Below are 13,500 nucleotides of genomic sequence, written 5' to 3'. Positions count from 1 at the left end.
GCTGAGACTGAAGGAGTCACCTGGATGATGATGACCTGTACACCTCCAGGACACTGGGGCGTGCAGCTCGGATCTCAGCTGACCCTTCTCACCCTGGACACAGTCTGTTTGACCTGCTCCCCTCAGGCAGGAGGCTCCGGTCCATTCGCACCAGAACCTCTCGCCATAAGAACAGTTTCTTCCCCTCTGCTGTTGGACACATGAACAATAACCATATGACTGTACCCACCACTAACACATGACCCTACGCTGTGTCACTGCATCATTCCATGTTTGCACTGATCACCACCTGCACTCATGTATATATCTTTCTACGTAGCACTTTTAATTCTTATTCTTACTTTTATTTTTTTCATGTCTATTTAAGCGTAATTTATGACAGTATGTTTGCACTGAAGCACCGCAGCAATTTCCTAATGTTGTAAACCTGCTCAACATTTGGCAATAAAACCCTTTCTGATTCTGATGAACGTTTCTCCCACTGAAAACATCCAGATGAAAAGAATCAACTTTTGGGAATTTACTTACCTGGATTATTGAGCATGACTCAAGACATTTAAAAAAAATAATAATTTACTAATCTTTTTTCATATTCACAAACGTAAGGTTAACAGAAAACTAAATTTCCTCAATTTCTTGATGGAATTCGACAAATATACTGACACCATCAAACATTCCTCTAATCACAAAGCAATTACGCCGTTATTAGTCTGCTTAAATTAAATATTCAGAGGCGTAATTAATGCGAGGCTCTGTTTTTTTGTCTGCTTTTTGTTCGCTCTCGCTGCAACATCCATATTTTTTCTTCTGTGTTAAGCTTCTGAAATTATTTTGTAGAGTACATATTTTATTTAATCTTTGTGGTGCTGAGGTAGGCAGCACGGTGGCACGGTGGTTAGCACTGTTGCCGCACAATTCCAACATCAGGCCGGGGTCTTTCTGTGTGGAGTTTGCATGTTCTCCCCGTGTTTGCGTGGGTTCCCTCCGGGTACTCCGGCTTCCTCCCACCGTCCAAAGACATGCAGCTTGTGGGGATAGGTTAATTGGATAATCCAAATTGTCACTAGGTGTGAATGTGAGTGTGAATGGTTGTCTGTCCCTGTGTGTTGGGCCCTGCGACAGACTGGCGACCTGTCCAGGGTGTACCCCTGCCTCTCGCCCTATGACAGCTGGGATAGGCTCCAGCGCCCCTCGCGACCCTGAAAAGGATAAGCGGAAGCGAATGGATGGATGGATGGATGGATGGTGCTGAGGTAGCTACTGCTCTTGTACCTTGTTCCTTTATCAAATAAAGTTGATTAAAAAAATAAAAACATTTCCAGCCACCGGTCAGCTGACGGGTATTTAACCGGAAGTGTTTGCTGGGGACGTTCGAGCAGCAGTGCCGTTTTTATTCTGAAGGCCGGAAGTCGAGTCTTTCCCCCGCTGTGGCTCTCCGCGCTTCTTACGCTTCTTACGTAGGCCATTCCCGCCGCGTTTACGGCCGCCTCCGAGGGTAGCGGCAGCCCCGTCAGTCAGGCCCGTTTTCCGCCTTTCTTTAATTATTTCTGTCGGTGTGACTGCGGCGGGTAAACACTCCGATGGTCGTTGAGCCCGCGCGGCACTGAAGGACTGCACAGGCTCGGAGCTCCACCGCAGACATGGCTCGCCCTCGGCCGCGGGACTACAAGGCAGGAGATTTGGTTTTCGCGAAGATGAAGGGATACCCGCACTGGCCGGCCAGGGTGAGTCTGGGCTGGGAGCGCGGGAGGCGGGGTCGGTGCGCGCGGTCCTGCCGCTGCTGCGGGAGCGGAGCCGCATTTCTCTGCGCATTTGCGGCCCCGGGCAACGTCCGTGTGCGGGCATCTTACACCGAGTTCGGGGCCCTTAGCAGGGCTCCATTTTCTGCGAAACTGCGCTTCTCTCCCAGCTTCGCACTGCGTGCGTGCGTGCGCGCGCGTGTTTTAATGTGGTTGTGATGTTAAACCTGCACATGACCTCAGGTAACCTCGCTCACGCGCCGTGTTTCTGTCGGCTTCTCGCTGCTGTCCCACATCACTAAAACGAGCCCGTGCTTCAAACACGGCTCGTGTATACCTGTACGTATACCTGCCACTCACGCAGCACGAGTGACCCACGGCTCCTGCAAGTCCTCACATGACTGCGTTCACATAATGCACGAATGCAGATTTATTTTCCTGCAGTCAGGAGTGACTGTGGACACCTGTGCACACCTGTGCTCACCTGGTGATGCTCAGGGACCGTGTGCAGGATGCTGATCGTTTCAGATAAAGTCTAAGAGAGAAAGTTTGGACCCTGTCAGGATGGTTTTGCTGTTTGAGGTTTTATCAAAGGTTCTTTTAGAAAATGTGAGATAAAATCCTGACAGCAGGTTCAGGATGTTACTGACGTGATGGGCTCCTACAGTGCTTCAGCTTCCACCCTGCAGAAGGTGCAGCGAAGCACAGCGACATTTGTTATGTCCTCTAAAGTTTAGGAATATTTGACTGTAAAAGTGGATGAACGGGACACGCTCCACCCAAACTCCTGTCACTTCACAACAGAAGCTCTGATTCACGTCAGACTCGGTGTGTCAGTGGGCAGGAGGTTCCTCCATGCACAAGCAAAGTTTAAACACAGAAAAGATTCATATATGAGAGCATGTATGGATTCATCTCCTCTTAGAGAGGTTTGACTCGGATTGCCAGAGGAGCACCGACCCATTGGAAAGCTCTGACTGTACTGAAGGGTGGCTGTGGCTCAGGTGATGCAGCAGGGCAATACTAATCAGAAGGTTGCTGGTTCAGTCCCAGTCTGCTCTAGTTGACATCTGGTGCATCCATCAGAGTATGGATGTTAGAGCATGAAAAATGTGCTCTGAGTGCAGAAGTACTCGCTATACAAGAATCAGACCACATATAACATGTGGCTGTATCAGGTAGACATTTAAAAATGTACGATGTGGTTGAGTAGTGATCAGCTGATGGATAATGGCACAGAGAAAAACATTTCACTCTAACTTCCAATGGGCTGTTTCTCTAAAGCACGGGTGTCAAACATACGGCCCGGGGGCCTGCGAAAGTGTCTGTGATCTAACAGCACGGCCTCATACCTTTGAATGGTTCTAGTTAGATGGGTTCTTGGTCCTGGGTGGAGGACTTCTCCATCAGTGTCCTCAGACCGCAGGTACTTTACTCACAGCATGTTTTCAGGAAGCTCATCTGTTTCTAATCTGACAGCACTCACATATCATTTATTGTATTTTTTATCCTCCCTACTTGTTTATCCATCTCCTGCTGTTTGTCCGAGTCATTGCAGTCTAAGCAGCAGCGCTTCAAGCTCCCCGCCCACCTCCTCCACCTCACCGAGGCATTCCCCACCCGGCAGATTTTATTTACACAGCACCAAATCACAGCAACAGTCGCCTCAAGGTGCTTTATACTGTAAGGTCGACCCTACAAGAATACATACAGAGAAAAACCCAACAATCATATGAGCCCCTATGAGCAGCACTTTGGCGACAGTGGGAAGGAAAAACTCCCTTTTAACAGGAAGAAACCTCCAGCAGAACCAGGCTCAGGGAGGGGCGGGGCCATCTGCTGTGATTGGTTGGGGTGAGAGAAGGAAGACAGGATAAAGAGAGACAGAGGTTAATAACAAGCATGAATCAGTGCAGAGAGGTCTGTTAACACGTAGTGAGTGAAGGAGAAATAATCTCCCCAGCGTGGCCTGGGTCTGCCCCAGGGTCTCACCCCCGACATGCCCAGAACACCTCACCTGTGAGGCTCCATGCTCTGAATCACCTCCCCATCGTGGTGGAGGAGTTTGTGTGCCTTAGTCCCAGGTGAAGAGTTCACCTTCAAGGTGGCTGTAGCTCAGGAGGTAGAGCTGGTCACCCACTGATTGGAAGGTTGGTGGTTCGATCCCTGGCTCCTCCAGCCTGCATGTCAAGCATCCTTGGGCAAGATACTAACCTGAACTTGCTCTCCGATGCGTCCATCGGAGTATGGATGTCGTTAGAAAGCACTATGTATAGAGCACGTGAATGAGGCATGTTGTATGCCTCATTCACGTGCTCTATAAGAATCAGTCCATTCCACCGTTGCCCTGTGAAGCATCAACATCATGATTACCCTGCTCGGGGAGGGTATGGCGCTCTGTGGGGACAGCCTAAAGAAGCATCATCACTGCCCACAGGAGGCGCTGTGGGGACCGGGGGTTGGATCTACATGTATTTAATTTTAGCTGCTGAAAATTGTTTAAAACTATCATTTAAAGTAGTGTGAAACTCCTCTCTAATGAAACATAAGTAGTTTCAGCGCCTTGCTTCATTCGTTTCTCTTTGTAAGTCCAACACGCTGTTTTATAACCAAATGCTCGTTTTGTTTTTATCTCTGTTTCGTGTCTGTCGTATTTCCTGTAAGAGAAATTTCTTCATTGAAACTCATGAATGTGTTAAAAATCCTCACAGATAGAAACGATGCTTCTGTAACTGTTACGCTGCTGTATAAATACAGTTTGTTGTTGTTTTCATCCTACCTCCTCCAACACGCTGACCTCTCTCCAGGCTTCTGTGACCTCGGTTGGTCATCGCTCTGATAAATATTCACTTTCTCTCTCTGCTTCAGATTGATGAGCTTCCTGAAGGAGCTGTCAAGCCACCTGCCAACAAATACCCCATCTTCTTCTTCGGGACCCATGAAACGTACGCACCTTTTTATTTTTCAGCTTGTGTTTACGAGGCAAGCAGCAGCTGCAGCGCTCGGGTCCACGGGCCGGGAATCACGATATTTGATCCGAAATAAATCCAGAGCATAAACTCAAACTGGCGTTTGGCCTCCTACGGAGGGCGGTCCGTGGAAATCGGCTGCGCAGGAGTTAAAATGTGTGTACACTCATATCCATGATATTAGCAGATTTATCGATTCATTGGCGTTTGTCTCGCTTTAACGTTCCAGATGATTTGAATTATTTACATGCTGGCTGTTTTTCTGCAGGAATTTTGACCTTTCCTCAAAACAAAACCACCAGAACTTTAATAAAACTCCAGCTGAGAAAGTTTTTAAAGTCTGTGTTTATTTACTGCAGCATATAATAAAAATAATACCAGAATGTAATTATATAGAGCATGAAAGCATATGAACATGATGCACAGACCTTACAGGTAACACAGACTGGCTTTATACTGCTGCGTAGCTTCATCTGTAAACACGTATACAGATGTTTTTGTTTATTTTCAATATTTTGTTGTACTTGTTACAAGGACAATAAAAATATTCTGATTTGTGGATCCGTCGTGTTGCTCGACACCTGAAAGATCCCTGGTTTCAACCAGATTCCTGTGATTCATAATCTCTGGAAGAGCCGCTCCATCCCTGATGAGTCATCTTTGTATATCAGGACATTTATGCTTAATAGCCACACAGTGAAGGAACTGAAAGTTTCAAATGTTCAGAGTTAAAAGATCAACATTTAAACACGGAAACAAAAAGTACTCAAGTACATGTACTTAGTTACTTTCAGTCTGGTGCTATCCATGCTCTCATCCAGTAAGATCAGCCCTGCTCATCACACATGATCACACACACTGTATATAAAAGATGGACATAGATCTGATACTAGCATTGTCTCTGGTGTCCAGCAGGGGGCGACTCCTCAGAAGTCTGAGAAATAAAGAATGAATCTTGACGTTTGTTTTGTAAATAACGGTCCGGTTGGAGTCGGGAAGGAGACGAGGATCAAAAGAGGCAGCGGGCTCCACTGTGTGGTCACGTTCAGCCGTCACGCTCTACAAGTCAAATATTTATGGAGCTTCGTTTTCACTAAACTATCAAAAATATCACCAACCGGCGATGGAGCCGTCCAGATTGTCTCCTCAGAGCCTCGTGAAAACGCCGCATGTTCATCAATGAACTTCAGATCATTCAGTAAAGCCGCTCTGGGTGTTTTTAGTTATGATAACAGAAGTAAACCTGTCCGCTTCTTCTTCTGCGTCTTTTTCAGTGCATTCTTGGGTCCAAAGGATCTTCTTCCCTACAAGGAGTACAAAGACAAATTTGGCAAATCCAACAAGAGGAAAGGCTTCAACGAGGGCCTGTGGGAGATTGAGAACAACCCCGGAGTGAAGTTCACCGGCTATCAGGTCAGTGGGCGCTGAAGCTTCAAAGAAAAGCCTTTCACAATAAACATCCTCCTTTCAGCTTTACTAATCAAACGCAGCGTTGTCTGCTCGCAGGCCATCCAGCAGCAGAGCTCGTCGGAGATGGAGGAGGGCGGGAACGCCGCCGATGGCAGCAGCGAGGGCGAAGAGGGCGACTCCGTCGAGGAGGAAGACGACAAGGAGAAACTGAAAGGAGACAAGACCGGGTCCAAACGGAAAAAGACGGCCAGCTCCAAGGTAGCGTCCTGCAGACAGGGGAGTGCGAAACGAGTCTGTGCTCGTTACGCTGCTTGTTTCAGGTTTGAGCAGGAGAGGTCATCAGCTGTGCCGCAGTAATCTGACCTGCTGGGGTCAAATATGTCTGTTAGTGTGAAAAGCTTGAATCAACATGTTCCCACGGGCTCCGACAGCAGGCTGGAAACACGTTTTTAAATGAGAGTGACTCTCTGTGGAGCCTCTGCTGGACATTAGTGGAACTGCAGGTTTCGGCGCTACCTCCAGGTTTCAGCTAAAAATCTGAGATGAATCGTCCAGATTTAAAGTCTGCGGCATTATTCTCGCGTTCTCCTGCTCTCCACAAACCCAACAATAAAGCTTTGGTCAGATATTTAAATGGATTTTAAAAGAACATCAGGGAGCTCGGTCTCCCTTCATCGCTGTGAGCACACGCGGTGATGTGGTGAGTGTTGACTCACGTTACTCGCTCGGGACCTAACAGATGATCGGTTTTGTGCTGTTTGAGGAACATTTCATGAAGCAGGGCGACGTGAATGTTTGATTTGTTGATGTTAACAAACGTCTGAAATAAAATCAGCTGATATCTGATGGATGCTGCAGAGGATCACGTGAAAGCCGCGTCGCAGACATCGTTTGAATCTCACGGCTAAATATTTTTTTAATTGCTCAAAATGAGTCTAAACCTTCATCTTTTGCCCTTCATTCACCCAGATGTTTGCCGCCCCCGCAGCAGCGTCTCCGACCTTCCCCGTGTTTTTCACGTCCTCCGTCTTTTGTTTGACCTTTATTCTGGAGGAAAGCTCTCCCTCCCTCTCTCTCTGTGTTACTGTAGTCATGTTTAAGCTGCTGTAAATGGAGGCAGGTTGAAAAAGTCACTCGCATCCTGCTCTTCACTTAGCAACCACAGTTGCCTAGCAACTGGTCTCCATTACACACGGCACATGTGGTGCATCCGAAGGAATGTGCTGCGCTCCCGGGAGCAGCGTGTGTGTGTGGTGTACATGTTTAGACATCTTTGTGAGGACAACACATTGGAAGGCTAGTCCAGGTCCCCACAAGTTTGAGACTCGAAATGTGGTTTTAGTGTCAGGGTTACAGTTAAGTTTAGGGTAAAGGTTTGGATTAGGCGTTCATTTTTGATGGTTAGGTCAGGAGCTCGAGAAGGCATTACTAGAGATGGCACGATACCACTTTTTTATGTCCGATACCGATATCATAAATTTGGATATCTGCCGATACCGATATGAATCCGATATAGTGTTTTTTAATCAACAAAACTGTTTTTTAAATATCTTGCTGCATTTTGTATAAGTTCATACTCAAGTTTAAAACAACAACTACACTAAAGCTATTCTGTTATACCTGTATGCAAAAAAAATATTTCATAGTACAGCAATACTGATCAATCTAATAAACTTAAACCTACACCATCCTCCCTATTCTGGTATTTTAAAGAGTACTTAGCATAAATATTAAGCAACCTAACTAATAGGGTTCCAACTCCCAGCAACAACAAAAATAAATAAATAAAAAATAGGGAACCACCCCTCACGCTCCACCTCATGATGCTTAATCAACGTAATCAACCTTAATTTGATGCAGTGTGAAAAAAAATGCACAGAAATCAATTATTTTTCAAGAAATATTAAATAGATTCAACATCTTTCTTCAACAAAATTGCAGACTGCACAGATGGTACCTTCCCAAAGGAAAAAGTACTATAGCTTACTAGGGTATATATATTAGACTTAATAGTCACTATATACAGTAATTGACTTCTATTCATTTTACATCAAATTAAAACTTTGGGTGTCAGATAATTATTTATTAAAAGCTCGACATTTTAAATGAGAATAAGAAAGAAAAGTATGTCTTTGTGCCCCTTTTCCCTGTTCATGCCCTATCGCCCCCCCTGGCTAAACTTTGCTAGATCCGCCCCTGCACAGTTACCAGCGTCAGCTACGTAGAAAAAGATCCTCGAATAGAAAGTAATAATAAATACATTCTAACAACAGCTGATCAAGCTTAAACGTGCTGCTGTTGTTCAGCCGCTGGTTTCCTCTTTCTGGTGCAAAGTGGGCCAAAAGCAAACTAGAGTCACGGACTCGCGACAGAAAAGCCGATCAGCTGATCGTTAAGCAGTTTCATGATTGAAGTAGCAGCAGGAGAGGCAGTCGCTCCATATATCGCTTGTTAAGCTTAACGCAGGAATGCTTTACATTCAGAGATGGACTTACACACTTGCTTTACTTCTCTCGGGGATAACTTTATCGGAGATGAAATGCCGGGTTGCTAGCGAAGCTCCAAATGCTATCCAGACCACCGACAGGTCCCGCATGCCACAGCCGCTCTATCACGTGATGCATACTGCTCCGACGTGCTAACGTTCTGAGGTGAGTTACGGCGTGTTGCAAGTTTTGTGAGGTGCTTTCGTGATATTTAATGGATCGGATTACATTTTTTATTTTTCTCCGATATCCGATCCAGTAATTTAGGTCAGTATCGGACCGATACCGATACGTAATATCGGATCGGTCCATCTCTAGGCATTATGTCAATGAGATGTCCTCATTAAGATATGAAAACGAGTGTGTGTGTTAATCAGATGGGGACAAAGAAACAGAAATGAGCTCATATTAAAGCTAAAATCATGTTTTCAGGTCTGGACTTTGACTCAGCTCATATCTAACTTTATATAAATGGTAAATGGCCTGTATTTGTATAGCGCTTTTCTAGCCCTCAAGGACCCCACAGTGCTTTTTCACATCCAGTCATCCACACACAGGTGATGGCAGCTACATTGTAGCCACAGCTGCCCTGGGGCGCACTGACAGAGGCGAGGCTGCCGGACACTGGCGCCCTCTGACCACCACCAGTAGGCAAACATGGGGCTGCATGCCAAATATCCTTGGCATGCAGGAGGCAGCCTGGGATCGAACCACCGACCTTCTGATTAGTGGCTGACCTGCTCTGCCACCTGAGCTACAGCCACCCCACTATACAACGCAGTTACATAGTTGCAGAATTAGAGATGATTCCCTGTGAGCAGCACTTGGTGACAGTGGGAAAGAAGACGAACAGGAAGTGACCTCTATCAGAACCGGGCTCCGGGAGGGGCTGTCACTGTGATTGTTCTTTGAGTTTTGTTTTTGCTTTGCTGCCTGTTGTATCTGTTATGTCACACAAAGAATTTCATTCATTTCTCTTCATAACCTGATTCATCACTTCTATTAAAATTAGTTGTTTGAGCAGACCTGCCGCTGCAGGCTGCAGTAAGTCTTTGTGGAGCATACAGCCTAATGTTATGTTGTATGCTCCACAACACAACCAACAAAGATGTCCCTCAAGTGTTTCCACTTCTTTGAGCATTTCCTCACATTCATTCATTCGGCAGTCTTCCTCCAGAAATTGGCCTTTGTGGATTTTCACTTTACATATTGCATGTCTGTTTCTGGCGTAGGGTTTCAAAGGGGTTTGCAGTGAGTTGGGTTTTTTTAACCTTCCTGATCCGAGGCTTTTAAAGATATTTGCTCTGATGTTTGGTTGTCCGGTTGAACTGCTCTATGAGCTGAATGTCTTTAACTATGTGTAGTTTGTCTGCTGATGCTCGTTTTCCTGCCTCAGAAATCCTCAAAGCTGTCGAGGATCTCGTCTGGAGAGGACGACCTGGGGAAAGACGAGAAGGATGATGACCAGAAGAGCGGCTCGGAGGGAGGGGACCCTGACAACGACCTCATGCAGAACACCACTGACAGTAAGGTGGGAATAAAAGATGTTAGCACTCAGAGGCAAGAAAGAGGTTCGAGTTATGCATCCAAACTGATAAACAGGGTTTCAGTTGGAAGTGTGCGTTTCAACCCAAACCAAGTTGTTTTTAACCCGTTTTAAATCACTGGGAAACACTGTACACGAATAGAAAAGAACAGAAAAGATTTGTTCTATACATCCTTGGTACAAATTCAAGAAGCCTTCAAATATAAATGCAGACGATGCATTTACCTCTGCTGCTGTGTTTGATGACCGTTCCTCCCTGCTCCACATCAAACAGCTTTTTGATGACTGGGTCAGTTATAAGAGAGTTTCTCTGCCACCGTTTGTGGCACATGAATATTTTTCACTACTCGTGGGCCGTACCTCAGGGAATCCTAAGAAGATATTGAGGAAAAAGGCTGTGGGGCTCTCATTCAGGAGCAGATTGGACGAGCCTCCAGGTCGGAGATCCACCAATTGGACTGGAGCCGTCCCTGGTTTTTGTTGCCAGTTACTCTTCAGGTTGTGGTTGGAAATGCGCCCTCCACTGCAGCGTCAGTTTTTCTCGCTGGATGCTCTGGATTCTTACCGCTGTGCCCTCGCCGCTTGCATCGCCAAACCAGTGGCTGATCCCAGCGGCTGGAGAGCAGACAAAGTGTTTGCTGTGAGTCTCACTGCGACCAGCTCGCGCTGACATGTTTTTGTTGGATTGGCCTTCTGAACATTCGCTCCTTTGCCCATAAATCTCGCCCTTAATGAACTTTTAGCCTGAGGTCATCGAATCAAAACCTTTCACTCCCTCACACTGGTTTCAGATCCTGTTGCACCCGGACTGTGGAGTGCACTGCGGAGTTTGGACTCTGTGGAGACTTTTAAGAAGCAGCTAAAGCTTTATTCCACGAAGCTTTTAATTAGACCAAGGCTTAAATGCTTTTATGAGACATTTATGACTGTGTTGTGTTTTGCAACCAGCAATCCAATGTGGTAGCCAACATAGCTGTTCAGCTTTCTTTGTACACTCCATGTGTAGCTGGGTATTGGTCTGACTGCACTGTGCCAAGTGTAAAGTTTGGTGTAGGGTCGGAGTTCAGGAGCTGGGCTCGGCCCTCTACTTCTAATGAAGTCTTCATGCTTTAGCAATCAGAGACACTTTGGACAATTTCATGCTCCCAACTATGTGTGGACGGTTTGGGGATGGCCACTTCCTGTTCCAACATGACTGCGCACCAGTGCAAAAAGCAGGTCCATAAAGACTTGGATGAGCCAGACTGGTGTGGTTGACTGGCCTGCACAGAGTCCTCACAAATGTGCTCCCGCAACAATGGTCAAAAAGCCAATGGATTAGACATGAATGTGCTGAATGTGAAAGTGCCTGAGACGAGTCTGCTTTAGCTTTTCTGAACACGCTGTCTTTTCCTTCCTCAGAACCAGCTGCTCTTAGAGGAACACTAGAGGGGAAATTGTTGCGCGTAGCTGCGACGTTGGCACGGTGACCCCACGACATGATTTCTCATCAGCACCACCTGCTGGCTGCCATCGACACCTCCACTTCCTGTTCTTCAGTGTGTGTTTGTATGAAAGATGCACCCTTACTGATGCTGGTATCAGCCTCCACGTTGGTACCAGGCTTGAGACTGGGCATTACGTCACACGGGTTATTTCTCAGCACTCTCACTTAATCCCAGGAGAAGCCTCGAAAATCAACGGCTGAAGGTTGTAATTAGTTTCATGCGATGATTTGAAGGATATTTTAAGTGGCATTAAGTACATGTAAACCTTTAGGAGCTTTGATACCATAATGTGTGTTTTTAATGGAGCTTTATTCTTGATTTGATTTGTTTCTACTTGGCCTGAGGCGACAGTGATGTGTTTTAATTTACTGTGTTTAAGCTTCAGTAGCTGATTTAGGAGCGTAAAGTTTTAGCTTTAGTCCGAACCGTGAACCTCGTCACAGACGGACACGCAGATCTGAGCAACAGCTGCGTTAGCCAATCGGTGTTTGTGATGTCATCACAGAGCGCTCTCCTGCCAACATCGACAACATTTAAAAACCACCGAATATAAATAAATATTTTTTTGTGGTTCAGCGTGTTAATAATAAAAACTTGGATTAGTTATAAAGTGACTGTAAAATATGAACAAATTATTCTTTCGACTATGCAAAAATTAAAAAGTCAAACTAAGCACGTGTTTAAAGATATTTATCAATCAAACCTATAAAGTTAAAGATTTCCTCTATAAATGTGTCTGTTTGAGGGGAAACTGGCAGATAAAAGAAGGCTGCTTTAGACAAACAAGAATAAATATGCCATATTAATTTCTTCACAACAGAAGACGTAGGTATCAGGTAACACCAGCAAGAAAAATATTACTTTTAAACTGTGACAGGAAGTGTGAGCGTGTTTGCACATGTGTGGAATAAATCGGGTCTCCAGTACAGATCAGGCAGCGACCGCGTGCACAGTAAGGCACCTGTCGTTGCTCAGGTGAGCTGGCCAGGTGCTGTGAATGCTTATTGGTTGTGTTAGCATTTTTTCGATGTTGCTGTCCGACTCGTCGAACTTCTCACGTTGATCTCTGCACGTCTTTTGATGACATCAGCAGCAGGGCTCTCTAAATCCTAAATGCTGATTGGCTGAAGCCGATGTTGTTCCAGAGGTGTGATCCAGATGTTGACCACAGTTAAAATGTTCTGTGTTGGTGTTATTGTGGAGGTAGCTAACAGCCCAGCAGAATGAACCTGCTGAAAATTCACAAAAGCACAGAAAAACTCAAAAGTTTCGGCCGGCTCGCTTCGATCTGACTGCACCTTCCGAACAATCAGCAAACAGAGTCAGCTGTTCGTACTGACCCGACCGTCCGAGCTCGCTTTATTCAAAAGGAAACCCCGGTGCAGTCTGACGACAGAGCTGAGCCGTCTGGATTTATTTATTGCTCTGCTGTAGCTAACCAGCTGCGCTCTGTAACCGCAGCGTGGTTTTTGTGGAATTGAATCCATTTTAAAGGATGAATGTAAACAATGGTTAATGAAAGCTAGGCTGACTAAAGCAAACCCAGTATAAGCATTTCTGTCGCGCTGTGCCGGTAACGGTAAATGTCTCGGCACATTCAGCGTTAGTTCAAGTGTTTTTTTATATCAACAAAAAGCTGTAGGCTTCACTGAAACGTCTGTGACTGAAATCAGTGAGAGCTCAGAGGTAACACAACAACATGACCCGTCTGTGTGTTTCTGTGGGTGTCATTCAGGCTCCAGAGTGAACAAACATGATGTGAAACGCCCAGATTTATCTCCTCACACGCTGACGCAGTGCTTGTGTTTTATGTTTGTACGCTCAGGCCTGTAAGTTATTGGATCATTTTGCCTCTGCACATCG

General features: G+C 45.8%; 1 protein-coding gene across 1 annotated transcript; it reads left to right on the top strand.

The window, feature by feature from the left end:
• Positions 1–1,418: 1,418 nt before the first annotated feature.
• On the top strand, positions 1,419–12,309 carry hdgfl3 (HDGF like 3). The gene is made up of 6 exons (XM_004565713.6): positions 1,419–1,724; positions 4,608–4,684; positions 5,983–6,121; positions 6,215–6,376; positions 10,001–10,135; positions 11,552–12,309. Exons 1-6 carry the CDS (start codon positions 1,641–1,643, stop codon positions 11,576–11,578), a joined length of 624 nt encoding a protein of 207 aa, XP_004565770.1. The 5' UTR covers positions 1,419–1,640; the 3' UTR covers positions 11,579–12,309.
• The last annotated feature ends 1,191 nt before the right edge of the window (positions 12,310–13,500 follow it).

Source organism: Maylandia zebra, linkage group LG1 (genome assembly GCF_041146795.1).
Source record: "Maylandia zebra isolate NMK-2024a linkage group LG1, Mzebra_GT3a, whole genome shotgun sequence".
Classification (NCBI taxonomy): Eukaryota; Metazoa; Chordata; class Actinopteri; order Cichliformes; family Cichlidae; genus Maylandia; species Maylandia zebra.
The sequence above is the reverse complement of the archived record's forward strand: the minus strand, read 5'-3'. Positions and strand labels throughout refer to the sequence as shown.